We start from the raw sequence: 27,529 nt of genomic DNA on the forward strand, positions 1-27,529 counted from the left end.
CGAATTTTGGAAAATTACCGCCAGTAAACCTGCTCTTTCTCCCCCATCTCTTTTAGTACCCTGGGATGCATTCCATCAGGGCCAGGAGACTCATCAATCCTTAGCTCCATTAGCTTGCCCAACATTACCTCTTCCATACCAAGACTATTTCCAGGTCCTCAACTACCTTAATCTCTTTGTCAATTACTGGCATGTTATTAGTGTCCTCCATTGTGAAGATCGATACAATATACCTGTTCAATGCCTCGGCCATTTCATCAAATCCCATAATTAAAAATTACTACCACCAGGGATCTGTGCAGCAACACAAAGGATCTCACATGGTATATCAGCCCATTGTATACAGGACATACCTGTATACAAATATTTAGTCAGGCAAATGCCCGAGTTTATACACTTGGTTTCATGCTATTAACGCATGACAAGGTATACCATTGGTTAAGGTGGTCTACTACCAAATTTTAATGGCTCTGGAGCATATTTTCTTTGTAGATGATTACCAGACGATCCTTGATCTTTTTCGTAGGCTAAATGATTAAATTCCTGTGTGTATATCGTACAGCAAGAAACACAGAAACAGGCGTATAAAGGAACAAACCAGTACACAGCACTAACATATTAAAAATCCATGAAGAATAATAATGAGATTAACACAACTCTAAGATGAAATATTTTCACTTGGTCATTTTTTTATTCAAAAGTTTTCCAAAAGAAAATGAACAGAAATACTAAGGTACCAATCTAAATTAACTTACAGTTCAAAAATGCTTTCTTGGCTTATATTTTAGGACACAAAACTACAGAATGAGTCATTTGGAACCGGACAAATAAGTTACCACTGGCAAGTCTGTGGCACGAGTAAAACAAAAATAAAAAATTAACTCTTGATCATATAGACATCTATGAAAATCTTTTTCAAACAATCTGTACAAAAGGTCTTTTTTCATAAATTAAGTTTCTTTATAATTTAATGGCTGTTTACAATGTGATGTTTTAGGTAACTGGTTTTTTTTTATGTACAGTAAGTTTTTTATTCCCCAAATCTTGTCCAGATAATGATTATGGCACGTAGTTCAGATATTACCAGCAGCCAATTCCACACAGTTATATAGACCTCTCAGATTTCAATCTTAAACAATACAAAACAATCCAATATTTGTCTGTAGCTCTGATTCTAGCAATTGTCCAAGTACATTGTAATGCTGCAATCTGCCTGGAACTTTGACACAGCAGAAATATTATAAGGAGTACTGATCAAGTAATACCACAACTACTTAATTTTTACAAGTTGTACGTGTTGAGAGTCTAACAAACACTATTTAACAAAATTATTTTCAGCAGCAAATATTTTGAAACTATGAAATTTACTGATGACAAGAACTTAATACATTGACATATTATAATAAATCTGAAAATAGCAAAACTCATGAAAAAATAAATTGTTTAGCCCTAGCTCCTGAGCTAGAGTGATTTGGTCTGGTGAGGCAGGCAGGTCCAGCAACCTGACCCAGTAAAACAGAAAACAGAACCTTGAGGTAGATAACTGATCAGACAGCTGACCAGATAATGCGTGGTCTCTTGGAAGACGACCTGTTTTGTTTATTTTTAAATACAAACTCATGAATAAATGAACTGAGCTTTACTAGCCTGACATGAACTAAAACTGATTCTATAAGGCAAAGCTCCAAATAGTTATCAGTGGGATTTCATAGCTTCAAAATCATTCTTAGTACTCTAGCACATGTAGTGAAGATGATGGTAACAAAAATTATATAAAGTGTGGCACTGCTTGGATCAAAACCTTCCTTCATGCTTCTTTGTGTCCTCACATTAAAAAAATGCAAATGCATGTAAAAAGGCACATTTAATCACAAACTGGTCCGGCATAAAATAAAGAAGAAATTCTAGGCTGAGAGAAAACGTTTTTTTCCCCCGCATTTGACTAGTTGCTAGCTCATAATTCTTTGGTAATATTAACTTTTAAAAGTGCCAAGTTTTTTTAGATAGAACTAACAGAGAGCTAGTACCCATTCAAAATTATGCCAATCTCTCAGTTTATTTTCAAATGAATGAAACTGCTTTAGCCTGCATTTTTTTGCTCAAATAGCAACTCATTTGTTTGCTACCTTCTGAGCAATCATAAATCATCTAAGCTTTAGCAACTTCAAAAACAGCTAAAGCAGAAAAAAAAAGAATTCTGTAATGACAGGTGCACCAACTCTTACCCCTTTATCTAATAACACTACAACATTAACTTACTTTAAGAAAAGTGAAAGTATTTTTTTGTTTTCACTATATATCTTAATTCCTAACTCATTCCTATTATCAGATGAATTTACAGTCCAACCACCTTAAAACATTTCCTTTGTTAAAATTTTCAAATGAGTAAATGTGTTACACCCAACACATGCTTTGTCCTAAAATTTCTAACTCCATTACTATTTGGCTAAGAATAATAAAAATTACATTAAAAAATTGACAACACATTAAAAAGGTGTGATCCACAACCAGTCAAATTAGGACTATCAACTCTATAAAAGTCTATTTCCGCTGATTTACAAGGCATTGCCAAGCCATTTTGTATGGCCAAAGCACTACATCTTATCAAGGCTTTAAAATGCTTCAAAAGCTACTGAAACATGAGATTTAAGGCAAATTGTAGCTTCGAGAAAAATGAAAACATATATCATATCACGCTACCCATAATAAAGTAGGCAAAAGACTCCATAACAATGTAACACTTCACAACAACACTCACACAGCAAGCGTAGTATATCAGTGGAGGATTTCTGGTCTGATTTGAAACTTCAGAAGAAGTCCTGGTATATAATACAGAAGAATTCACACAAGTCAAAACAGAAGTCTTTAGTCTACAAAGACTAATCTACCATGCACCTTGAATAATAAATCTCTCTCTAAATCTGTGCATACAGAATGTTTGTTATGGTTTAGACAAATTCTTAAAAATAAGCTTTCTTTCCTTAATAAAATAAACTTATTTCCTGGAGATTTATTTACCCTTGATGAATGTGAGTATTCCTATATACTTCACAGAACTTATACCAAAATAGTCTGTTTCAGTTGATTTTATTACAAATATTTTTTTTCAGAACCTGTGCAAAAGGTTAACAATTGCTAAAGCATATTAAATTAGAAGCCGTGATTGTTTCAGTCCTTGAATGTCTTCCGCTTAGTGGGGAAGGGTCATTATTGCACATCTGAAATACAAAAATGAGGAAGATAAACTTTTACAAAAAAGAACATTATCGTTTTTTTATAAAAAAGACATGATTCACAGAACTATTACAGCAATGTTGGCCTGTTGTGACTGCTCTCCAATAACTATATGTTCTTCCTTTTTCAAGTAATGATCTAATTCTCTCCTTGAATACCCTCAAAGAATCTGGCTCCAACACACTTACAAACAGCATATTCCAGATATTAAATGTGCCAAAATTGTTCTTATTCCTCTATTGCTTCTTTTGCTAATTACCTGAAAATACTTGCTCTCTCTCTTTCCTGTATTCTGGCCAGGCTCCTCATGATTTCAATTACCTGTATTAAATTGCTGCTCCAAAGAAAATGGCCCCAACTTTTCATTTCAATTTACATAATTTTAAGTTTGTAGTTTCTGGAACCAATCTCGTGAACACTTTTTACACTCTTTTGATTACCTTCACATCCTCTTGAAGTGTGGCACTCGGAGTTAGATACAAAACTTCAGTTGTGGGCAAATCAATATTTTATAGAAGTTCATCACAACCTTGTTGCTCTTGTACTCTATGATTCTATTGATAAAACTAGGGTATTATACACTTGACAACTTGCCCAACCTGTCCTATAACCTTCAATGTCTAATGCACATACAGGCTCAGGTCCCTTTGCTCCTGCACCCACTTCTTCTAAAGATTTCCACAAAAAGGTTTTACTTTCTTCCCAAACTCAGTTGTTTATTTATCCAAATGAATAAAAAAAAATTTGGATTCATGCTGAGTGAAAGAAGAATGAAAATTTTGCATTTTGTATTGCATCTTTCACATCTTTTTGATATTTCCATTTGCTCCATGATCGGTTAATTATTTCTCTATTGTCAGAACAGAGACTAGTCCGTTTTCGCACAAGGCCCCCATAATCAATCACCTCCGGGCTGCGTTATCATTACAAGTACAGATTATAATTGTGAAAGAACATGAAAAAACACAGGCATGTGTCTTGTCCTGTGCAAATGTCACCTGAGAGAAACAGGACAGTGTTGTACAATAAACCTGAATGCAAAGAAGAAATGATGCATCCTGCTAACAAAAATGTAATCATTAATGAGGTATGCAACATAACAAAGAAATAAGCCATATCTGAGAATAACCAGATTATGAAACGGTCTAACGTTAACAAATAAATAAGCAACTTATTTTCACTGAATGTCAAATTGCGTTTTACGAAGTAATATCAGCGCATAGGATTGAAATGCACATGAATGTAAATAACTGATTGAAACTACTTTTTTAAAGTGTTATCACTTTAGACACAGAACACTGTCTGCACACACATCCGTTCATTCGGACTGTATTGCTCACAAGAGACTGCTGAACTAAGAAAAGAAACACTGATGTAGGTTTAGGCTTCAGCTTAATATCTAGGTGCATGCATGTGTTATTTCACAACAGCATGACTGGAATGAATTGGTACTTATTTATCGTAACATTAACACTTTTTTTGAAACATACACATCACTTAACCACAAAGTTGTGCCATTTTTCTGTTATAGTAGGAACTGAAGATGCTGGAGAATTTTCTGTTGACTTGTTGGATCTGAATGTTTATGTCAAGGATGGGCTGCAAGTTAATAGAACACAGCTATGTGTCAATTTTGGTGAGTTTCATGGAAGATTTTTCCTGGTGAGATTTCTCACATTTGCAAACTCTCTTCATTGACAATGCAGTACACGTGACATTCCCCTCATCCTATCTTAATTCTTCTGTCAAAGACGGAGCACTTGCCACAACCACAACTTCCCATGATTCCTAGCACTGGCACCAGTTTTAAAGCTCAGCCATGTATCAGAACAAGCACTGTCAGCCAGGAGATAATGGGAACTGCAGATGCTGGAGATTCCGAGATAATAAAGCGTGGGGCTGGATGAACACAGCAGGCCAAGCAGCATCTTAGGAGCACAAAAGCTGACGTTTCGGGCCTAGACCCTTTGTCAGTAAAGGGGGATGGGGAGAGGGTTCTGAAATAAATAGGGAGATGGGGAGGCGGACCGAAGATGCTAGAGGAGAAGATAGGTGGAGAGGAGAGTATGTGGGGATGTGGGGGGGATAGGTTAGTCTGTGGAGGACGGACAGATCAAGGGGGAGGATGAGGTTAGTAGGTAGGAAATGGCGGTGCGGCTTGAGATGGGAGGAGGGGATAGGTGAGAGGAAGAACAGGTTAGGGAGGCAGGGACAAGCTGGGCTCGTTTTGGGATGCAGTGCGGGAAGGGGAGATTTTGAAGTTGGTGAAATTCACATTGATACCATTGGGCTGCAGGGTTCCCAAGTGGAATATGAGTTGCTGTTCCTGCAACCTGCAGGTGGCATCATTATGGCACTGCAGGAGGCCCAGGATGGACATGCCGTTTAAGGAATGGGAGGGGGAGTTGAAATGGTTCGCAACTGGGAGGTGCAGTTGTTTATTGCAAACCGAGCATAGGTGTTCTGCAAGACGGTCCCCAAGCCTCCGCTTGGTTTCCCCAATGTAGAGGGAGCTACACCGGCTACAGCGGATGCAGTATACCACATTGGCGGATGTGCAGGTGAACATCTGCTTGATGTGGAAAGTCTTCTTGGCGCCTCATGCTCCCAAGAGGAGCTCGAACAGTTCATCCACTTCACTAACAGCTTACATTCAAACCTCAAGTTCACCTGCACCATCTCCAACACACCCCTCACCTTCCTGGACCGTTCTGTCTCCATCTCAGACTACCACCTACAAACCGATGTCCATTTCAAGCCCACCAACTCCCACAGCTACCTGGAATACACCCCCTCCCACCTACCCTCCTGCAAAAATTCCATCCCCTATTCTCAATTCCTTCACTTCTGCCGCACCTGCCCCCAGGATAAGGACAACACTCCCGTACATCCCAGATGCCCTCGTTCTTCAAGGACTGCAACTTCCCCCCCGCAGTGGTCGAGAATGCCCTTGACAGTGTCTCCCACATTTCCCATAACTCATCCCTCACACCCTGCCCCCAAAAAAAACTGCCAAAAGAGAATTTCCCTCGTCCTCACATCCCACCCCACCAACCTCCAGATACAACACATCATCCTCCGACACTTCTGCAATCTACAATCCAACCCCACCACCCAAGACATTTTTCCATCCCCACCCTTGTCTGCTTTCCAGAGAGACCACTCTCTCCGCGATTCCCTTGTCCGCTCCACACTGCCCTCCAACCCCACCACACCCGGCACCTACCCCTGCAACCGCAGGAAATGCTACACCTGCCCCCACATCTCCTCCCTCAGCCCCATCCCAGGCCCCAAGATGATTTTCCACATTAAGCAGATGTTCACCTGCACATCCGCCAATGTGGTATACTGCATCCATTGTACCCGATGTGGCTTCCTCTACATTGGGGAAACCAAGGGGAGGCTTGGGGACTGTCTTGCAGAACACCTATGCTCAGTTTGCAATAAACAACTGCACCTCCCAGTCGCGAACCATTTCAACTCCCCCTCCCATTCCTTAGATGACATGTCCATCCTGGGCCTCCTACAATGCCATAATGATGCCACCCGTAGGTTGCAGGAACAGCAACTCATATTCCGCCTGGGAACCCTGCAGCCCAATGGTATCAATGTGGTTTTCACCAACTTCAAAATCTCCCCTTCCCCCACTGCATCCCAAAACCAGCCCAGCTCGTCCCCGCCTGCCTAACCTGTTGTTCTTCTCACCTATCCCCTTCTCCCACCTCAAGCCGCACCTCCATTTCCTACCTACTAACCTCATCCCACCCCCTTGACCTGTCCGTCCTCCCCGGACTGACATATCCCCTCCCTACCTCCCCCACACCCCGCCCCTCCGCGCCCCCCCATACTCTCCTCTCCACCTATCTTCTCCTCTATCCATCTTCGGTCTGCCTCCCCCTCTCTCCCTATTTATTTCAGAATCCTCTCCCCTTCCCCCTTTTCTGATGAAGGGTCTAGGCCTGAAACGTCAGCTGTTGTGCTCCTAAGATGCTGCTTGGCCTGCTGTGTTCATCCAGCTCCACACTTTGTTATCACTGTCAGCCAGGAGTTGCCTTTCACTGTACAAATAACAAGTGTGGAACCGAGAACAAATGCTGCTCAGGACATTTAGTGTATTGGCTGACACTTCATTGGTCATACAACTGCACATTCATAAATGAATTGCTATTTCGAAAAGAAAACTTTGCAGCTTTACCGTACTTTGGCTCAATCCATCCCAGAACCCTGTCTACTGCAGTCCTACTTCCTCCTCAATGCCAGCATAGCCTAATATCTTCATATTGTTCAGTGTGGGACTGTAACACACTGGAAAGTCTTCAAAGGTTGAAAACATTCACTTTTATTCAGCATTTGCCGGCTGGACACAGAGATTGCTCGTCCTTCAAGCAGTAACAAATTTACAGATAATGAAATAACTGCACCCTGCTCTCACCAACTAGAATCTCACAGTCCAAAAATATGCAGGTTAGGTGGATTGGCCATGGGAAATGCAGGTTTACCGGCTGGGGGTGGGGAAAGAGTCTGGCTGGGATGCCGTTCAGAGGGTTGGTGTGGACTCGATGAACTGAAGGCCTGCTTCCACACTGTGGGGATTTTATTAAGTCTTGTCTGGTTTGTTATGCCTGATACTCAGAATTCTATCATGCAGAAGATGGTGTTCTTCCTGTTCGCTGTCCTCATTTGCCTCCTCAGAAGGGCTGCTGCTGCTCTTCCAACTCTTCGGAGTCTATCACATGCCCTCTATGCCTGCTTCATGTGGGGAGAACACACAATACTGGGATTATTGACATACTTTGCCTAGAGCACATTGCCAGGTCTCCTCTCCCTCCAACTGATCCTAACATAAACAACCAAGTATTGCGTTCTGTGAATACACTGGTTGAAGAATAGGCAGCAGTGCAGCTACACTTGGAGTTGTGAATGTAGTTACCAACCGTGATCATGGAGCCCTGGTCTCCCAGTAGCCATCCCTGTAAGGCATCCAGGCCATGAGACAAAGCACGAACACGGGAGTTCTCAAGGATATAGGCACCACATTAGTTCCCAGGGTAGTTGGTGCAGATTTCTAAGATATTGTATCAATGATCACAAATGACTTGATGAAGTCAGCGTGTTATGATTTGGTGCTCACAATCCAATGTCTGTAGCACTGTGCCCCTAGGGGAAGCCAGCTCTCTTGGCAAAGCCCAGGCTGCAGCACTGACCCCCTCAGAGGGAAACAGGACAAAATAGTAATCTGTCATAAAATATATTCATAACAACCAAGCGGAGGCTTGGGGACCGCTTTGCAGAACACCTCCGCTCAGTTCGCAACAAACAACTGCACCTCCCAGTCGCAAACCATTTCCACTCCCCCTCCCATTCTCTTGATGACATGTCCATCATGGGCCTCCTGCACTGCCACAATGATGCCACCCGAAGGTTGCAGGAACAGCAACTCATATTCCGCCTGGGAACCCTGCAGCCATATGGTATCAATGTGGACTTCACCAGTTTCAAAATCTCCCCTTCCCCTACTGCATCCCTAAACCAGCCCAGTTCATCCCCTCCCCCCACTGCACCACACAACCAGCCCAGCTCTTCCCCCCCACCCACTGCATCCCAAAACCAGTCCAACCTGTCTCTGCCTCCCTAACCGGTTCTTCCTCTCACCCATCCCTTCCTCCCACCCCAAGCCGCACCCCCAGCTACCTACTAACCTCATCCCACCTCCTTGACCTGTCCGTCTTCCCTGGACTGACCTATCCCCTCCCTACCTCCCCACCTACACCCTCTCCACCTATCTTCTTTACTCTCCATCTTCGGTCCGCCTCCCCCTCTCTCCCTATTTATTCCAGTTCCCTCCCCCCATCCCCCTCTCTGATGAAGGGTCTAGGCCCGAAACGTCAGCTTTTGTGCTCCTGAGATGCTGCTTGGCCTGCTGTGTTCATCCAGCCTCACATTTTATTATCTTGGAATCTCCAGCATCTGCAGTTCCCATTATCTCTTCATAACAACCTGGATAGATTTGAGAGTCGAGAATTGAGAGATCCCACACAGGTTCCCAGTGGCTCCTCGGAGGCAGCTAGTCACATAAAAGTTTAGTGTAGCTGTCACTCTTTCACAGCCACCAGGATAGGTTGGCCACTCAATCCTTAATGTTATAGGTCCTGCTCCAGCTTTTGGGCTTAGATCTGTGACAGTGTCCTGAAATAAGTATCTTCAAACTGTAATAAGCAACGGCATGGTCAAGATTGCCTGTGACCAGGATTTGTATTCCACATAGCTGGTCACAGCATACATTTCACATGCAGAGTACTATAACTACAAAGTACTATAACTTCAACTTGTACTGAGAACGTGCCCGATTAATGCTAGTGTGCCTTGACAAGCCTCACATCACTTACAAGTGGAGCCCAATTGCTAAGATTGAAAAAAAAAACACTTATTGAGCCCATTCGAAGTGTTGTCACGGCCATTTCCAGTGAGTGTTTACAAGTTGCATGCATGTCAAAGGCAACGAGGTCATGCTTGGCTCAGTGACTTGCTGGCTCAGCCTGGATATCAGCAACCCCCAGCCCCTCTGAAGCTCCATGTTCCTTTCTTTCCGCATTCTCTCAAGTCCATCAGTTCTGAGCTTCCAAACAGTCCCACATATCTCAATGAACTACGACTTCATCCCCCAACATTAGTAACTCAGCCCTAGCCAACTCAGTCATGCCAACCATCATGCTACACTGTCCTCCCATCCAGCTGGAGTAGCTGTGACTGTTGATGATACCACCCCTCCTCCCACAGTAACTCACATACTTCTATGGTTTCTCTCTCCCCATTAAATGTTAAGATCCTCCCCACCTTTCACAAGTGTTGTCCCCTCTGCATCCCAGCATGCTGCCTCCAGTATGAGAAATAATTTGCCCAACTTCCCCAGAAAAGCAGTAGCCCCTGATAATCTCTCTGGTCTACCACTGAGCAGACCCCCAGGACTAACCATGGCCCAACAGACCACCTTGGACACACAGCCCCGACTGACGTTTGACTGGGTCTCTGACTGATCTCTGTGCAGCTCCCTGACTGACGTACCGTGACTCCCTGGATTGGTTGTGCTGGACCTGCAAGACTGACCACGGCCCAGTCCCTGGACCACAATGATATGAATCCCTTTACCACCTGAAGCAGCTGACTGGTTGTGCCAAGACCCTGACTGATGTGGATGATGCCTTTGACTTCTTGAGTTGACATGACACAAGGCTGTCTCCCTTGGCCTCATTGAGGATGAGTTCCCCTTCACATTGCGATGTGGTCATTTGGCTCAAATCACATTCAGTTGTTGTTTGCCACCTAAGCTGCTGATACATACTGCGGGTGTGACATGACGTAGATGTTGACATATAGAAACTTATTCACCCCCTTGATTGATCACTGCTGATAATTATGACAAGCTTCCTGGCTTTGTGTCTGCATGAAAGGTAGAGGAAGATTGACGGCTCTGGTTGACAGGGTACAGTGGAAAAACGCGAAACTAGATAAGGCAAGATAAAGATGCCGTGAGCATCTGAATAGGCGAAACGTGAATAACTGCTAAGATAGTAAGTGAGGAGCCCCGAGAAACAGCCTGGTCAAATTCATGAGATTCAGCTTGTCCCTATGTGTAAAGTGTTCTGGCAGCACCAGTACTAGGAAAGGTGTCGGTGGGCTCCAAAGTGTACCACGGCAGTGCAGTACTGTATTCTAAGTAGGTCAGAGTTGTGCCATGAGGTTGCAGTGAGCCTGGTACATGTCCAATGCCAATGTCTATGGATGGGATGGGCAGGTGGTTGCTGCCCATGAAGCTTGCCCTGAGATGTTGAAGATTGCTGTCCAAGATAGATGCCCTGGAGGATTATGCAGTGAGTTGCAGTCATAAGGGACAATGGGAAACTTGCAGGGAGGTGAGGTTAGGTAATAATAACCAGCTAATTCATGCAAATAGGCCTCTAGCTACTCACTACTCATCTTTCCGATTCTCCAACCAAGTGTTGAATGGCCTTTTGAGAGTGTTACTGTCACCACATTTTTCCAACTGACTCACCAATGTAATATTCTAGAATCCCTACAGTGTGGGAACAAGCCATTCGGCCCAACTAGTCCACACCAACTCTGCGAATTGCATCCCACCAAGTCTCACCCCCTCCGACCCTATCACCTTGCATTTCCCATAGCTAACCCACCTAATGGACACATCAGATGATTTGGCATGGCCAATCCACCTAACCTCACATCTTTCGACTGTAGAAGTAAACTCAAGCAGACATGAGGAGAATGTGCAAACTACATAGGGTTGCCTGAGGCTGGAATTGAACCCGGGTCCCTGACGCTGATCACTGAGCCACCGATATCTTTCAAGGGCTGGGGAGATTGAACCCAATATTTGATTACAGTACCAAAATAGCTGAAGAATTACTTTATTCATTCATAGTAATACTTTGGGAGAGCAATTCTAAAACCCATCAAAGAAGTATTTGTAAGCATTTCACATGTTGCCTTTGCTACGCTTTTTGGAGCAACTGAATACATGGTGAAAGTGCTTTTCAGGATATTTATAATGCTGCTGCTTTTAAATTTGGTTCACATGTAAACACCTAGTTGCTGTAAGTTCTGAGAATTTGCCTCAAAATCTTCACGGGGGAAAAAAAAATCACAATACTTGCAACAATTATTAGCACCTGAGATTTACTTGCTTTGCTGATAGGAGTAGGGAGAATGTTCAGCTGATGTCTCTACAGAAACTTGCTGCTGCTGGCCACTAGGCTCCTGTGATGAGGAAATATAATCAATAAGGTTCATGCTGTGATCATGGGTCATTAATTCATTTGTAGCTTCTCAATATTACCTTTTTTAGAATATAAAATTATTCACTGGAATCAAGTTGAAAAGCACCAATTACAGAAATGTCATCCTTTCACTGCTGAGACATTGATCCAGACAGGCAGTACAGACAGTCCAGCACAGCATTCTATTAAACATACTTCTTGAAATACATAGAGTTGACTTAAGTGCGTCAAATATTTACGCAATTTGGATCAGCCACAAAGCAGTGATGTGAATGTAACAGATATATGAAAAGTTAAATAGCAAGCATTATAAATTAGCCAATTTACAATGCAGTAATGAGCCATGTATTTAATATTTAGCCTCAAATATTTAATCTAAAAATCCTGTAATTATACAGAGTTCTTATTTCTATATAGGTATTCCTACTGTTGCATATCCAATGCCTAGACTTAGGCATGTATACATCACACTCACCTCCACTGGAACAGCAGCTGCGGGCACAGGTGTGTACTGGGGAATATATGTTCCCTGCATAGCTGGAGCAGTAGGCATGTACTTTAAAATAAAAAACAGTCCTTGACACACACAATCTGACTGTTGCAGTGATCATGAACATCTGAATACATTTCTTAATTGTACATATGTGGTACACACTAACTTCATTTTAAGTTACTTCATCAAAATATTTTAATTTTGTAACAATTCCAATGCAATCATAATGCTTGAAAACTGGCAAACATTTGCAAATATATTTTTGATCTGCTGTGGATTTGACATATATTCTTAAGCTGCAACTGTTCAAAGCTATCAAACACAATTAAGAACATTTAAAACAAGTTATTTCTGCTCCTTCCTCTGTATGATGTGAGAGAAAATGGGCAAAGCAAGATTTTCTAATAGTGCAGATGGAAGGAAGAAATTGGAGTACTGGAAATAGGAGACAAAACAAATAGTACGGATGGTGATAAAGGGATCAACAGAGAAGAGGAAATAACATGACAAAATAAGCTGACACATTAGCTGGATTACAAATTAAATTGAGCGGTTGCAAGGACAAGTTGGAATAGGAATACTAGGAAAAAAGAATAGTTTTGCTAAATGAATTTTGATTTAATTTCCCACACTGCACGTTCTAAAGACTTAGAGGGGTGCAGATGCTATTCTACCTGGCTACTAAAATGAACCAAAGCATCATAATAAGAGATGATCTTGAAATTAGTGGCTACAACACGACTAAGCTCATTATCCCACTTGATCAGTGCAGTGAAGCTTCAGAAGTCAAAAATTTTGACTTAACTAAGTTAACGTTGAGGAACAAACTGACTGCAATAGATTACTCGACTAACTTCTGTATTCTTACAGACCAACAGTGGAAATCTGTATATGATAAAAACTAAGTTCTAAAGCAGTTTTTGCAGCTCAGAGGCAACTACGTTATTTCTGTGATAATGGGAACTGCAGATGCTGGAGAATCCGAGATAATAAAGTGTGGAGCTGGATGAACACAGCAGGCCAAGCAGCATCTCAGGAGCACACGTTATTTCTGTGTCGACAGAATTATTCCGTGAGGAATATTGAAACAATTTATTTTGACTGACACATAATGGCAGTCCATTCCCATTTGTATTAAAGTGCCTATTGCAGGTGATGAAGGAACCAAAAAGGAGGAAACAATATACCCTACTTCATCCTGAACCAAACTGCCTGCAGCAGATGCATCAGTCCATGACAGCATTAACCACCAGAAAATCACTTGAGAACAAATCCTGTCTGCATATTGAGATTATCCTCTGTCATTCTGTATGGCACTACCACGATATTAAATGGAACTGACTTCAAACAGATCTAGCAACTCCAAACAGGGCATCCATGAAATGTGGTGGGCCAGCAGCAGCAGTATAGTATGTTACCATAACATTGTAGCCCAGCATATCTCTCACTCTACCACCACCTTCAAGCAGGAGATCAAACCTAGCTCAATGAAAAATGCAGGAGGGCATACTGAGAGCATCACGAGGCAACTGAAGTGTCAAGGTGGCTAAGCCATATCACACGTGCATGCCATACAGTAGAAACAGCACGTAAACAACAGCGCTAGATAATCCCACAACTAAATCGATTGGAGCAAAGCTCTGAGGTCTTGCCACATCCAGTCACAAATGATGGTGGATAACTACAAGCCTTGAACACAAGGTGGTGAGTCCACAAATAACCCTATCCTCATTTAATGGTAGGACTGGCAACACATTCCACGAAAGAAAAGACAAGCTGTTGTCTCAATCTTCAGCCAGAGTGAGAAAACAAATATTGCAGGCCCGAAGTTATTCCATTGTGCAGCTGTGAATTGCAAACACATCCGCGCAATACATGTTTCTTCTAAGATAAACTTTCATTAGAGAAGTACAGGCTAAAAATGACCCTGCTCTGGAACACCATGTACCGTTCCTGTGCTGCCCAATGAGAGGTGACTCATCTGCTGTGCCAGTGGGGTGATCATTGATGCAGGCTGCATTGGCATATGATGATCCATAGATGGCGACATCACTGCTCCCTAAAGGAAAGGGAAAAGAGTACATTGACGAAAAAGATTTTTGGTTTGACTATAAAAGAAAATAAATGTTGCAAGTCTGACAGAAGTAACTAAACAAGTGATTATGAATTCTGTGCTAACTAGTAGAGCAACTGGGTTTGAATATCCAGCTGGTGAGCTTAAGTTTGGTTCTCAACCCAAAATGATACTGGATACTGGAACTTCTGCATACAGAATCCAGTTCTTGGCCATCACACTTAACGTGGTGTGGCATAAATGTTGACAATGAAGTACAGCCACCCACAAACCATTTCACCCTTCTGGAACAACAGTTTGCCTTCACAGAATTGGCTGATTATCTCTCAAACCAGTCTCGGGCTAGCAAATTTGTCCCATAACAAAAGTAGGCATTTAAGGGCCTCAATTGACCATGGGCAGGGGGCTTACCTAACAACTCCCCCACAGCTCACATAAACCTATAAAGGGCAGGTATGGTTAGACAGGAAGCTATTCACAAAGCATCCTATTTCACAGGTCCACCTGCTTTCCACCTGAAAATGGCACATAAAATGCAGCCCATAATTTATCTACCAAATCTTTCAACAGAGAAATATGACGACTGTAAATCGTGAATTTTAGTAAACAAATTATTGTTCAGATGAATAATTTGAGAGAACATACCTACTTTACCTCAAAATCTTTAACCATAGCAGACTAAAGCATTTGTCCTGCACAATTATTGCTATTCAACATTATCCTTGAAGATACTTTTCATATTAAACTATTTTGTTGTAAACTTTCTGTTAAAGATAATTTGTTTGAAGGCCAGAATTTGCCAACTGTTGAAGTGTAATGTTAATATCTTTTAAATTGAATCAAGTTAAATTTATTTTGTAAAGTTGGTGTGACACGGGTTAAATTATCCTCATCCAACACACATGCCAAAATTAAAAGATTTACAGGCTGCAGTTTAATGAAATGCTGAATCCACAGAAATAAGAATTCATTAAGTCACTACCAGCCTGATTATATTATCCTTTCTGCACTATAAACTCATTTTCCTACTCCAGCAGAATTTTGTTAAAAATCATTCACCATGAAAAGCAAACGTAGCTAAAAGGAAAGCTGATTCAGCCAGCAAATTCTCAGAGTAAACATGAGCAGTTTCTTGAAATTGACTTAATTTCATTTGCAAAGAGGAAGTGAAGCTTAAAACAAAATTGACAAACGTTGATGGGGTAGATCTGTTTGGTGTTCATGCATATATATCTAGATGTCCATTTGAGAAAGTATTCCTAATTTTCAGACACATCTTCAATTGAGTTTCACTCCACTGTATGGAATGTTAATAATTTATTTTGCTTCTACATCACATACATAGTCCTAATGCATCCAGTGTTATATTTGCTTTGATTATTAGTACATATCATGCAATGCAAATATAAATAAAGCTGTTAAGATATGACTAGAACAAGTTTTAACTTATTTGTGAGGGCACAAAAGTAAACAAAGCATTCTAATAAAACCTGCCTTTATATAGCACATTTAAGAAAGTAAAATGTCCAAATGTATTTTACAGGAGCATTATCATGGCACAGTCTGAAACTCAGTCACGTAAAGCGATAACAGGTCAGGCTTAGTCAAGTAGTTAGATATTATGAAGTGTCTAAGGGCAGGCAAGGGAAGGAGGAGGACAGGTGGTAGTTAGAGAATTTCAGAGGGAATTCCAAAGTCAGGGCTTAAACAACTGGAACACAATAATCAATGGAGAGGCAAAAGTAAGTGGGGATGCAGAGAGGTAGACTGGAGGAGTGCAGTTCTTCTAACAGGCTGGAGGAGGTTTACGATGTTAATTAATGGGATTTGGGTATTGGTAGCTGGTCCATCCCTAATTGCCCTGGAGAAGGTGGTGGTAAACAGCCTTCTTGAACTGTTGCAACTCAATTTGATGTAGGTGCACCTACTGTGCTGCTCAGGAAGGAGTTCCAGAATATTAACCCAGTGACACTGAAGTAAAAGTGATATATTTCCAAGTCAAGATGGGGAGTGACTTTGAGAGGAACTTGCAGGCAGCTATCTCATGTATTTGCTATCTTTGTCCTTCTAGATAATCATTGGGTGTGAAGGTCCTTTCAAAGGCCATTGGTGAATTTCTCAGCGCACCTGCTGTTCCCGAGTGTCAGTTGTGGAATAAATGAATATTTATGCATAAGAAATAGGAACAGGAGTAGGCCATTTGGCTCTTTGAGCCTGCTCTGCTATTCAACCCGATCAGGGTTGATCCGACATTGCTCTTGTGGTGGCAATCAAACAGGCTGCTTTGTCCTGAACGGTGTCAAGCTTCATGAGAATTGTTGGAGCTGTATTCATCCAGGAAAGTGGGGGGTATTCTATTACACTCTTGATTTGCTCTTTGTAATGGTTATAGAGATAGACAGTGGGATTATGGGAAGGATCAGAATATTAGAGGCATGTCTGAACCAGGAGTGAATAATAGTGTTCAGTAAGCAGAAAGCTGATGGAAAGCAGGATTTGCAGCAAGTCAGGATACAGGCAGATGGTTCATTGAATTCAAGTTCATTGAGGATGGAAGAGAAAGTAATAATTATTAGATGTAAATTCGGAATTACTACTAAAAACATAAAGAGCAGCTGAACATCATTAAAGAACTGTTCTAGTTTAAGATATTTGAGCGAATTAGAAAAACAAAAGCTGCAAAACAAGAACAAAAACTTCCACTTCACTACCTGCTGGATGTACTACTATCATGAATCACTGATGCATATAGAAAAATAGTTTGCCATTGTCTGCCGCAGAATCTTTGTAGTAAAGAACTAAATGAGTAAACTGAAGGGAACAGTTTACTGTTATTGTTTTCAGCTAATTCTGTAGGAATTACAATCAGAGGTAGCTAAACTCCTCCAAAAGGACATGTGGTGATTTAGCATTGGTGAGACATGCACCCTCTTCCTGCCACTTCAGGAGTTAACTTGTAGATACAAACGGTCATGGTCAACCTTCCTGAGTCACCTCTGACCCAAATGGCTTTCTTTTCAGTAGACGAGAAAAGTAGCAGCATTCCTGATTGTTATAATAGGTTGACCTCAATTTTCCCAATCTGGGTGTGATTGTAGGCACAACTGGAGTTCAGGGCAGTGACCAATTAACATCATAATCCTTCCTTTACCATCTCCAACACAATGCTCCCCCCCAACACCACCACCACCCCCTACTCTTGGCTTTCTTCAGCACTGCTTTGCAGTCAGCAAGCTGGGGCTCTGAAGCAGTGTCGGCATTCAAAGTGGTTGCTGGCCTCCGATTGGTTCTTGGGCCAGCAGTGCTCTGGCCAATCAGCTGAGAAGTGTGCTAGTGACCACTTAAGTGTCTGATTATCACTTAACCCGGTGAGCTTGCTTGCTGAGGAGGGTAGATTATCCTGTTTGTTACGAATCCCACCTTCACATTTAGGACACTGCAGTAACTGCTACTAATCCACTAAAATCATTCATTCACAACAGCATTAAAGTCACATTTGGGAAAATTAGGAAAAATATTCACCAAATTCCCTGACAAGGCAATGTAATTACATTATGATTCCCTGCCACTCAAATTCAAACTTCTTTCATGAAAACTGTCCACAGCAACTTACCGCATGTTGCATAAGATAAGGTTGATGTGGCATCCAGGAAGTACTTTGCACCTACAACACAATGTTGAGACCATCAAATTAAGTTAAGCAAGGCAAACAGTCAAACTGTCTTCAGACCCTGACAAACACTACTGCTACATCGTATTGCGATGAGAATCCATCATTAATAAGAGGCAGTAAAAAGAAAACGACAAAGCATACCCTGATAACGTAAATACAAAAATCAACACTTACACCTTAAGTATTAATATTCTAGAATTCCTTACCAAAGAATAGAGAATATGTAAAAGGCCTGAACATGAATGGTCATTGACCTGAAAACTAGCTTTATTTCACTATAGATGCTGTCTCACTCAAGTATTTGCAGCATTTTGCGGGTTCATTTTGAATTTTCAGCATCTGCAACACAGTGCTATGGTTGGATTTGTTAGTCCATTTATCTCGAATTTCTGAAAGTCACAGGAACAGTTTTGTGTGATATCTTTGAAGGGGCCAGCTTTTTGGCTTTGTAGCTCCTTCTCAAAGTATTGACTAGTTCCTACCACATAGATCTATGGTCCCTGTTGATTTCTCGCATTTCATCCAAACAGGCATAATTGATGTGTGCATTTTGACAATGAATATAACACCCTATTCAACAACACTTGAGTGTCATCTTATCCTCACATAATATCAACACGTGGACAAAATATGAAGGGATGAGGATTAGAGTTGGGAGTATAACCCAGGGTTTGGGGCCAACTATTTCTGGTTAGATTAAGATTAGCCAATTCAGCTTAGCGTTTAACTATGGTCTTTCCAGTTTGCATGGTTCAGTGACTGATTACAGAAACTCAGCAATCAAGAAAGCCAATGACATTATTAAAATAATTAAAAATAACTCCAGTCACTCCAGTAATAATTCTTACTTACATATTTTACTTGTATATTTTATGATGTTGAAATGTCTCAAAGCACAAAATATTACTTAAAACGGAGATATACATACAGAAATTATTGCCAAATTATTTTCTACTCCTTGCAACTTGCACATCATTTTATGCAGATTCGTAATCAATAGTTTCATAAAATAATTCACATTAATATAAGCTGTGGGAATACCAACCTGATATGCTGAAACAGGAGATGCAATGTATGGTGTAAGAGATGCCTGAGCAATCATTCTATTTGTTGCAACGCTGTATGGTGTTGAATAAAATCTAAAAGGCAATAGTAGTGGCCAATAGTGGTCAATCATACTTGATATTTGAGACAGAAGTAAACAAAAACATAACTAAACCCTCTGAAAAGGTCTCCTGCATTCAAAAATAATAAAGTTTTTAATGGTACATTGTTTTAAATGAGCATTTACTCATGTACAAAATCAAATTTGTTACTCACCCATTTTGCATAGCACTGGGATCATAAGTGAGGGTCATTCCTGCCTGGAAAAAGAATCAGTATCTCCTTAACCTCTACACTTAATAGCATTCATACTGAGCTTACTGACAAGGTTCAGGTATTTTTAACTGTTGTGATAATGTATCTATTGAATGAGCTCAGCTTCAGGTTATTATTTAAATTAACTTTTACCCTGAACTTGTTACCATACAAAGAACGAAGAACTAATTTTAAACATTCAAATCAAATATTTGAAATGACCATGCCTGGAAATCTACTTATTTCTTGTATGTTGATTTAACAGATCAAGCAGTCAAACAGTTAGAATTTTAATGGTATGTAAGGCAAGCAGAGTAACTGCATTCACCTCTTGGCATTGTCCCTCAGGAAGGATATGTTGCCCTTGAAGGAGGTGCTTAAGGACAGAATCAATCTAATCTGTTGAATACAAATGACTAAGAGGTGATGTAATGGGGCTGACCAAGGTGGTTGAAGAAATTTATAGCGTAGATGGAAATTATTTCCTCTGATGGTAGAGTCCAGAACAAGGGAGTCTAATAATAAAACTAAAGCTAGACCTCCAACTATGATGTCAACAAGCACCTAGGTTTTAAGGAACACCTTAAAAGGTGTAAAGGTTCACAGAGAAATTATAGAGCTTAGGCCCTAAGTAGCTGAGGCGTAACTACCATCGGTGGACCAATTAAAATCAGATTTGCTGTGGACACAACAATTGGAAGAGTGCAGATACCTTGGATGGTTATGGAGCTGTAGGAAGTTACAGAGTGAGTGAGCAGTGTGACCATTAGGAGGCTTGGAAACAAGGTTGAACACTTTATGATTGATGTGTAAAACAACTAGGAACCAACAGAGCAGTCTCAGACAAACACGACTCACAGAAATTAAATCGTGGATAGCAAAGGCTTGAGGAGGGGAAAACCTGGAAGGACTGCCAGCAGTACATTGGAAAACTCAAATCGAGAGGTAGCAAAGCCATGGATGACAGTTTCAGCATCAGATGAGTTAAAGTGGAATTAGCAACAGGTGATTTATGGAAATGAAAAATCGACAATTTTCACAGCAGCACAGTTGTGGTAAGAAGCTGATCTCAGGGTCAAATGCAATGTCACAACTATGAGCAGCCTGATTCAACTTCAAACAGGGACAACAGCCAGGCAGCAAAACATGGTGGAGACCAAACACAATGGCTTCTGTCTCTCAATATATTGTTTTAGGACATTTCTGAGCATCCGGTTTTGGATTCTAGACAAGCAGCCTGATAAGTCAAAGCATGTGGAAGAGCCGAGAAGGATGGGAAGGTAAAACTGGGTGTTGTTAGCATCTGATGTGTTTCTGAATGATGTCACCAAGTAACAGCATTTAGACGAAAACTAAGAGGGAGTAAGGAATAGATTCTTGACGGCTAACAGAGAAAGAAAAAGAAGAGAGGCCAATGTAGCTATTTCTTTGATAATGGATGACAGGAGAGAGGGGAGAGAGGAGATAGAGGAGGACAGTAGGGTCAATCATTTTGGAGAAGAAAGTATGTTTGAACACTTTAGAGAGGAATAGTATGTCAATGATGAGGGGGTGCTTTACATGGATGGAACAATCAAAAGTTGATTCGTTGTGACTTACAAGTCTCACCTCGCCCTCTCGATGCCATGCTCGTCCATTCTGTACATATTTGTTCTGATTTTGTCTCTTTTTCTGGCCGCCATCAGCAAACTTGCATAGCAAAGGTTCTATGGGAGCTGTGAAGACAGAAAATTTGTCTTTTAAAGTTATATTCGTTTACTCATTCACAAAATGAGAGCATCACTGGCTAGGCAGCATTTATTGCCCATCCCTAATTGCCCAGAGGGCAGTTAAGAGTCAACCACATTGCTGTCGCCTGGAGTCACTTGTAGGCCAAATCACGTAAGGATGGCAGTTTCCTTCCCTAAGATCTTTGGTGAACCAAATGGGTTTTTCCGACAATTAACAATGGATTCATGGTCACCATTAGATTGTTAAGTCCAGATATTTATTGAATTCAAATTCCACCATTTGCCATGGTGGGATTCGGACCTGGTCCCCGGAACATTGTGTGGGTGTCTGGATTAACAGTCGAGCGATATTACCACTAGGCTATTGCCTCCCCATTAGCCCCATGTTGTGCATGATGCATTAGAAACACATTTCAAATACTGCATTGGAATTCTGTGCTACGTCACTAATTTTCCTATGCTGACAACTTCAAGCAAATCACAAAATATTTGCTGACTGAATGGATTGGATTACTGGATGGATGGCCTGGATTATAAACAAAGAAAGTTGAGGTAGGCTATGATAATATAAATTGTGCTCAGTCACGTTACAACTTTGTAACATACAAATTCCCAAATGATTTTTTTGTTGCGTTCAGAGTTAAACACAGTGCTGAATTTTTCGTTGGCTTCTGGGGTGGATCTGGAGGTGGGTGACACCTTAGTGTCATTACCCTCAGCAGTGTGCTGGCTTTCCAACGCAGTCCTGCTTCCCAGCAATTTTGGAAGAGGCGATGGGATCTGACAACTGACCCACACATAGCATGTAAATCAATCCTGTATACAAACAAAAATAGGAAAAAGAGCAGCCATTCAATCATTCGAGCCTGCACTGCTATTCAACGTGATCATGGCTGATGGGATGCTTCAATGCCTCTTTCCAATTCCATCCCTATATCCTGTACGCTAGTGGTAATCAGAAATCTGTTAACCAATTTCTATATGAAACATACACAAAGGCTGAACCTCCTCAGACATTCTAAAGGCTCACAACCATAAAATAATTTATTATTCCTTATTTCTGAACTAAGTGGCATTCTCCTTATTTCTCCTTTATGCCTTCTGGTTTCAGATTCCCCAACCAGGGGGAACATTTTATTTGCAATTATCCTATCTATCCCTTCAAGGATTTTGTAGGTTTCAATGAAGCTACTTCTCGTTCTTCGAAACTCTGGAGAATGCAAACTCAATTTTTCCCCAAAAGAAAGCATCTCCAGTACCTACAGTATTTTGAAGTGGACAAAGCTATTGGATTGAAACACTAACTCTGTTCCTCTCTCCACAGATGCTGCCTGTCTTGCTGAGTTTCTTCAGCACTTTCTGTAATTATTACAGTTTGACTAATCTGTATTCATAGGGCAGTCCTGACATTCCAGAAACAAGTTGATGAATCCTGGATGCACTCCCTTTCCTTCCTGAGCTCAGGTGATCAAAACTGCACTAAGTGCAGCACAGTATTCCAGATGTAATCTAATCAGTTGACTTGGTTTCAAGAGTAGCTCAGAGTCAAGTTAAGAATCTAGAGTCACAAGTAGACTGGAACAAGTAAAGATGACACTTTCTTTCATTAGGAGGGACAATTTTCACTGAAATAGGCTATTAGCGAAATGGAACTAGAGGAATATAGATGAGTATTTTTCTAAAATGGCAAAGCAACAATGGTTTCATAGTTATCATTGGACTTTAAATTCTAGGATGTTTTCAAACTTAAATTCCACTGTCTACCATGGGGGGTTCAAAGCCAGGTCCCCAAAGCATTACCCAGGTCTCTGAATTACGAGTTCAGTGACAATACCACTTCACCTTGGATTCCCAATTCAAATATTTTCCTACAAGCAACTGTTTAAGAGATATCATTGATATCTGCCAGAAGTGCTGCTTTTTAGATTATTGATACTTGACACTCATTCAGATAACCCTTAATGTTTGTTGGAATGTAGGAGATTCCCAATTTACGTGTGTCCAACTTACCAATGCTCATATCTTCAAATGGAGCCCCACAGAGGGTTGTAATGTTAAAGATCCAACATTCAAACATTTCCTGTACTGAGAAAAACTATTTTATACTGTTCAGCATTGCACTTCAACTTGCATACAAATTGACTTACAACAGAGCCCATTCACAACCTGGGGCCTGCCTGTACACTTTGAAATTCTGCCATTATCATAAGTTCTGTTTGAGCACGTGGCTTGGATCCAAGTTGACACATTCGAGGCCAAGCCAGTATTTTAGATAACTTGCTTTTGTTTTCTAAACCCCTAATTGTAAAGCGCAGGATTTCATTTGCTTTATGAACTGCTTTCTCAGCGTGCTCTGCCACCAACAATGATTTTTCACCCATAACTCCAGGTCTCTCTCACATCTACTTTAGAATTGTGCCTTTTATCTTGGATTGTTTCTTGGCATTCTTCTGACCAAAATGAATCACTTCATACTTCTCTGCATTAAATTTCAAATGCTAACTTGTCTGCCCATTCCATCAGTCTAAGTCCTAAGAGTGAAGTGAAATGTAATGAAGCTGGAGGAGCACAGCAGGTCAAGGCAGCATCAAAGGAGCAGGAAAGTCGATGTTTGGTGTCGGGACCCTTCTTCTCTGGCCCCAACCCAAAACGCCAACTTTCCTGCTCCTCGGATGCTGCCTGACCTGCTGTGTTCCTCCAGCACCGCACTGTAGTGTATCTGACTCCAGCATCTGCAGTTCTTGCTTACTGCCAAGTTACATGCAGTCTTGTTCAATGAGTAGAGTAAAAGACAAGGCAGTGGATTATTTGAAATTCTTGAATTTTGAATTCAAATTCCATCATCTTTGTTTGAGAGTAAAGTTTCTTAACTATTTAGTATCACAGCTCCTTTCATTCGCCAGTCCTCCTCGACTCTTTGCTATATTAACAAAATGGAGTAGTGTGCTCAATTCTGGGCCCCAGACTTAGCAGAGATATGAAAGCATTACTGAGGGTGCACAAATTATTTGAGAGAATGATTCCAGGGGTGAAGAATTTCAATTATATGGAAATACTGAACTATTCTCATTGATGCACAGATTGAGAATCTGACAGCACAAGTTTAAGATGACTGTCAGTAGAAGCAATGGCAAGACTGGAATAACTTTTTTGTTTTGTGTTCAAAGCGGTTAGGGCCTTTAATACTACTTCTCACACGTGATGGAGGTAGATTCAATATTTCAAAACCGAATTTGGCAATTATTCGAAAAGAAAAAAATTGTAGGGCCGGGAAGAAATGAAGTGTGGGGATCAGTTGGGTTGTCACCGATACTGCACTGACACAAATGGCCAAATGACATCCTTCTGTGCTGTAACTATTCCATCATTCCATTCTATACAACCTTAACTTTGTTTGTCTCTCCACAGATACCACCAAAGTTGGGTTATATTCCACAGTTTCCATTTTTAGATCAGACTTTCGGCATCTGTGGTATTTCATTTCGGCAAAAACTTAATATGGCTTAGGACATGATGGAACAGACATTGACAGAAGTCAAAATTTCTTTGCGGATCTGTGCACCATTTACATGGAATGGCACAGCTTGTATTCTGTGTTATGGGAACCGACAAGTACATTGTGCACTTATCTGCTCTTTAATAAAAATCCTTGGGCCAGCACCTTCCGAACCTACAGTCACTTCCATCCCGGAGGACATCAGCAGCAGATAATGGGAATACCACCACATGCAAGTTTCTCCTCTATTTCACTCACCAAGCGACATGCAAATATGTCACTATTTCCTGAATGTTGCTAGGTCAAAATCCCAGGGCTCCCTCCCTAACAGCACTGTGGGTCTACCTACAGCAAATGGACTGCAGCTATTCGAAAAGGTAACTCACCATTAATTTCTCAAGTGCAACAATGGATGGACAATAAATGCAGGCACAGCCAACGATGCCCACAACCCACAAGTGAATAAAACAACATCACAATGACTTTTACTTCCAAGGAGCTGCAGACCTTGTTCAGTTCAAGTACCAATCAATGTAAGAAAAATAAGTTTAGATCAAGTTTAATAATCCAGGAGTGATAAACAAAACAAAGGAGAAAGCATCAGTGATAGAAACGTATTTATCTTGTCTTTTAATCTGGAGTAAATTTGACGTCTACTCACCAAAAAAAAGTAACTGTTCAATTGTCCAATAATACAAATCGAGTTTATCAATTAAAATAAAAAAATAACTTAGCCAAGGTGGCTATTTTGCTGAAAACATACCATCAATGCTATCACAAATCTTAAACTATTGTTGAATTAAACTTCTTTGGGAATACTTGAATTCCAGTGTACTACCCTACTAAGGCATAACACTCTGCAGCTCCCTGTGGTTACGAGGTGCTCTGCACTGGAAGTAGAGCAGCCAGTGATGTCAAATGGCAGGAGGGTAGGAAATTTTATCACCTATTTCCTAGGTCATTACAGGTACATGCTATGGCGAATATCCTTATTCTGGAGAAACTCAGCCAGGGTGTACACTATACCAAGATTGAAAGAGTTAGAGTTTGCATTGCACACCATTCATCCTTGATGAACTTGTCAAAAGATACTCAAAAACAACCAAGATAATTCAGTTTTATTTCTATGAATCTCAAACATACAGAGCAGATCTGCCCGAGTCCATGAAAAAATATCAAGGTATCCACTAGGATATTTGAGTCATTTGGTCAATATTCATTCCCAAATTGTAGACTAACTTTAATTGGTGTTTCGCAAGAAAGACAGATGTTGGCATCCTCAGGTCAATGGTTGCATTTAACGAAAGACAAATTTGGGCCTTGGAGCAGCACAGGTTAGCACCCAGAGCCAGCATTCCACTGATTTGGCACTCTTTTTAGGCTTCGGTTGAGATACTTCATCATTCATCAGTACACCAATATTTCAGCTCGTCAAGGGGAATACCAACATTCATTTAACTAAGTTCCTGTTTTGAAATGGTTGTAACATATTTAAGCTTATGCTGTTAATCACCTTGCAAATTAGTTTAGAAGTTACTACAAGCCAGTGAATCTTTCTTAACTTTCAGATCTGTTAATTTTTGATCCAACTGTCTACTCCAGAACATCCTGACATTCAAATTGGAGAAACACATGCTTTTCCGATGAAAAGCATATGAATGCTGTCCAAACTACATTGCAGTAACATGGCACAAGATTAACCAGAAATAACTATTCTCATTTATGGACTTAGGAAAATGCTAATATAGACTAGCTATTTCCATACCAACTTGCAGGCGTTCAGAAGGAAGAGCTGTGCTGCGGAAATATAGAGATAAACGAAAGCTGCAAACCAGCTCAACTTCTTATCAGCTGTTCATGCTGCATGGTTATCTTGTCAGCTGTGCAGCATATGACTTTTAGATGAACAACCAGGATGTTTACTAACGGAAAATGTTGCTTGTTCAAAGAAACTTCACATTGTAGGAAAATAGGTAACAATCACACAGCACAGAAAAGGCCTTTCAGTCCATCAAGACAGTACTGCCAAAAATATACTACTACCTACACTAGTCTCACTTTCCCCGCATTAGTCCCATTGCCTTGAATGTCATGATACCTAAAGTGCTCATCCATGTACCTTTTACGAGGTTGTGAGGTTTCCTGTCTCAACCACCATCCCAAGCAGGGAATTCTAAACTCCCTCTACCTTCTAAAGTTTTTCCTCAAATCCTCTTGAAGCTTCTTGCCTTTCACTGTTTTCCACTTGTTAATTGTATATTCACATATTTGAAAAGCAACACAAATCATTCAGCCTTCTTGATTACTGATAACAATTTTACTAGCATAATGTAGACTTTTATTATTTTAAAGCATACAAACAATTAAATCAACCCATAATCTGAATGGGGCAAAATAATGTCCAGGACAAGAAGGGGGAAAATAATTCTTCAAGTGCAAGGGAACTTTCTTAATCAGAACGTTTCTAATCAAAAGACGAAGGAAACAACAATCAATATAGATCTGGGACTGAAAGAGCAGAAGTCGTGTGTGCATCAGTGGAAGAATATATGGATAATAATGAAATAGTCTGTGCTCACATGTAGATGGACATGGATAACATTCAGGCTTCCGTTAATAAGCTGATACATAACATTTGGCAGATAATGCCCACTGCTATTAAGAAAAAAAAACTAACT

General features: G+C 40.8%; 1 protein-coding gene across 7 annotated transcripts in view; it reads right to left on the minus strand.

The window, feature by feature from the left end:
• Positions 1-669: 669 nt before the first annotated feature.
• Positions 670-27,529, minus strand: part of LOC125454239 (RNA-binding motif, single-stranded-interacting protein 1-like) — a 249,574-nt gene continuing 222,714 nt past the window's right edge. For 5 of the 7 annotated variants that reach the window (XM_048534804.2, XM_048534805.2, XM_048534809.2 and 2 more), the window contains 8 exons: positions 21,225-21,340; positions 19,587-19,630; positions 19,312-19,405; positions 18,207-18,257; positions 14,468-14,578; positions 12,502-12,582; positions 11,919-12,006; positions 670-3,218 (listed from right to left, as the gene is read on the minus strand). In XM_048534804.2, the coding sequence (XP_048390761.2) occupies positions 11,926-12,006; positions 12,502-12,582; positions 14,468-14,578; positions 18,207-18,257; positions 19,312-19,405; positions 19,587-19,630; positions 21,225-21,340 (578 nt within the window). In that variant the 3' untranslated portion in view covers positions 670-3,218; positions 11,919-11,925. The remainder of the gene's footprint in view (positions 3,219-11,918; positions 12,007-12,501; positions 12,583-14,467; positions 14,579-18,206; positions 18,258-19,311; positions 19,406-19,586; positions 19,631-21,224; positions 21,341-27,529) is intronic. The other 2 variants (XM_048534806.2, XM_048534810.2) reach the window with 2 other exon arrangements.

Source organism: Stegostoma tigrinum, chromosome 7 (genome assembly GCF_030684315.1).
Source record: "Stegostoma tigrinum isolate sSteTig4 chromosome 7, sSteTig4.hap1, whole genome shotgun sequence".
Lineage (NCBI taxonomy): Eukaryota > Metazoa > Chordata > Chondrichthyes > Orectolobiformes > Stegostomatidae > Stegostoma > Stegostoma tigrinum.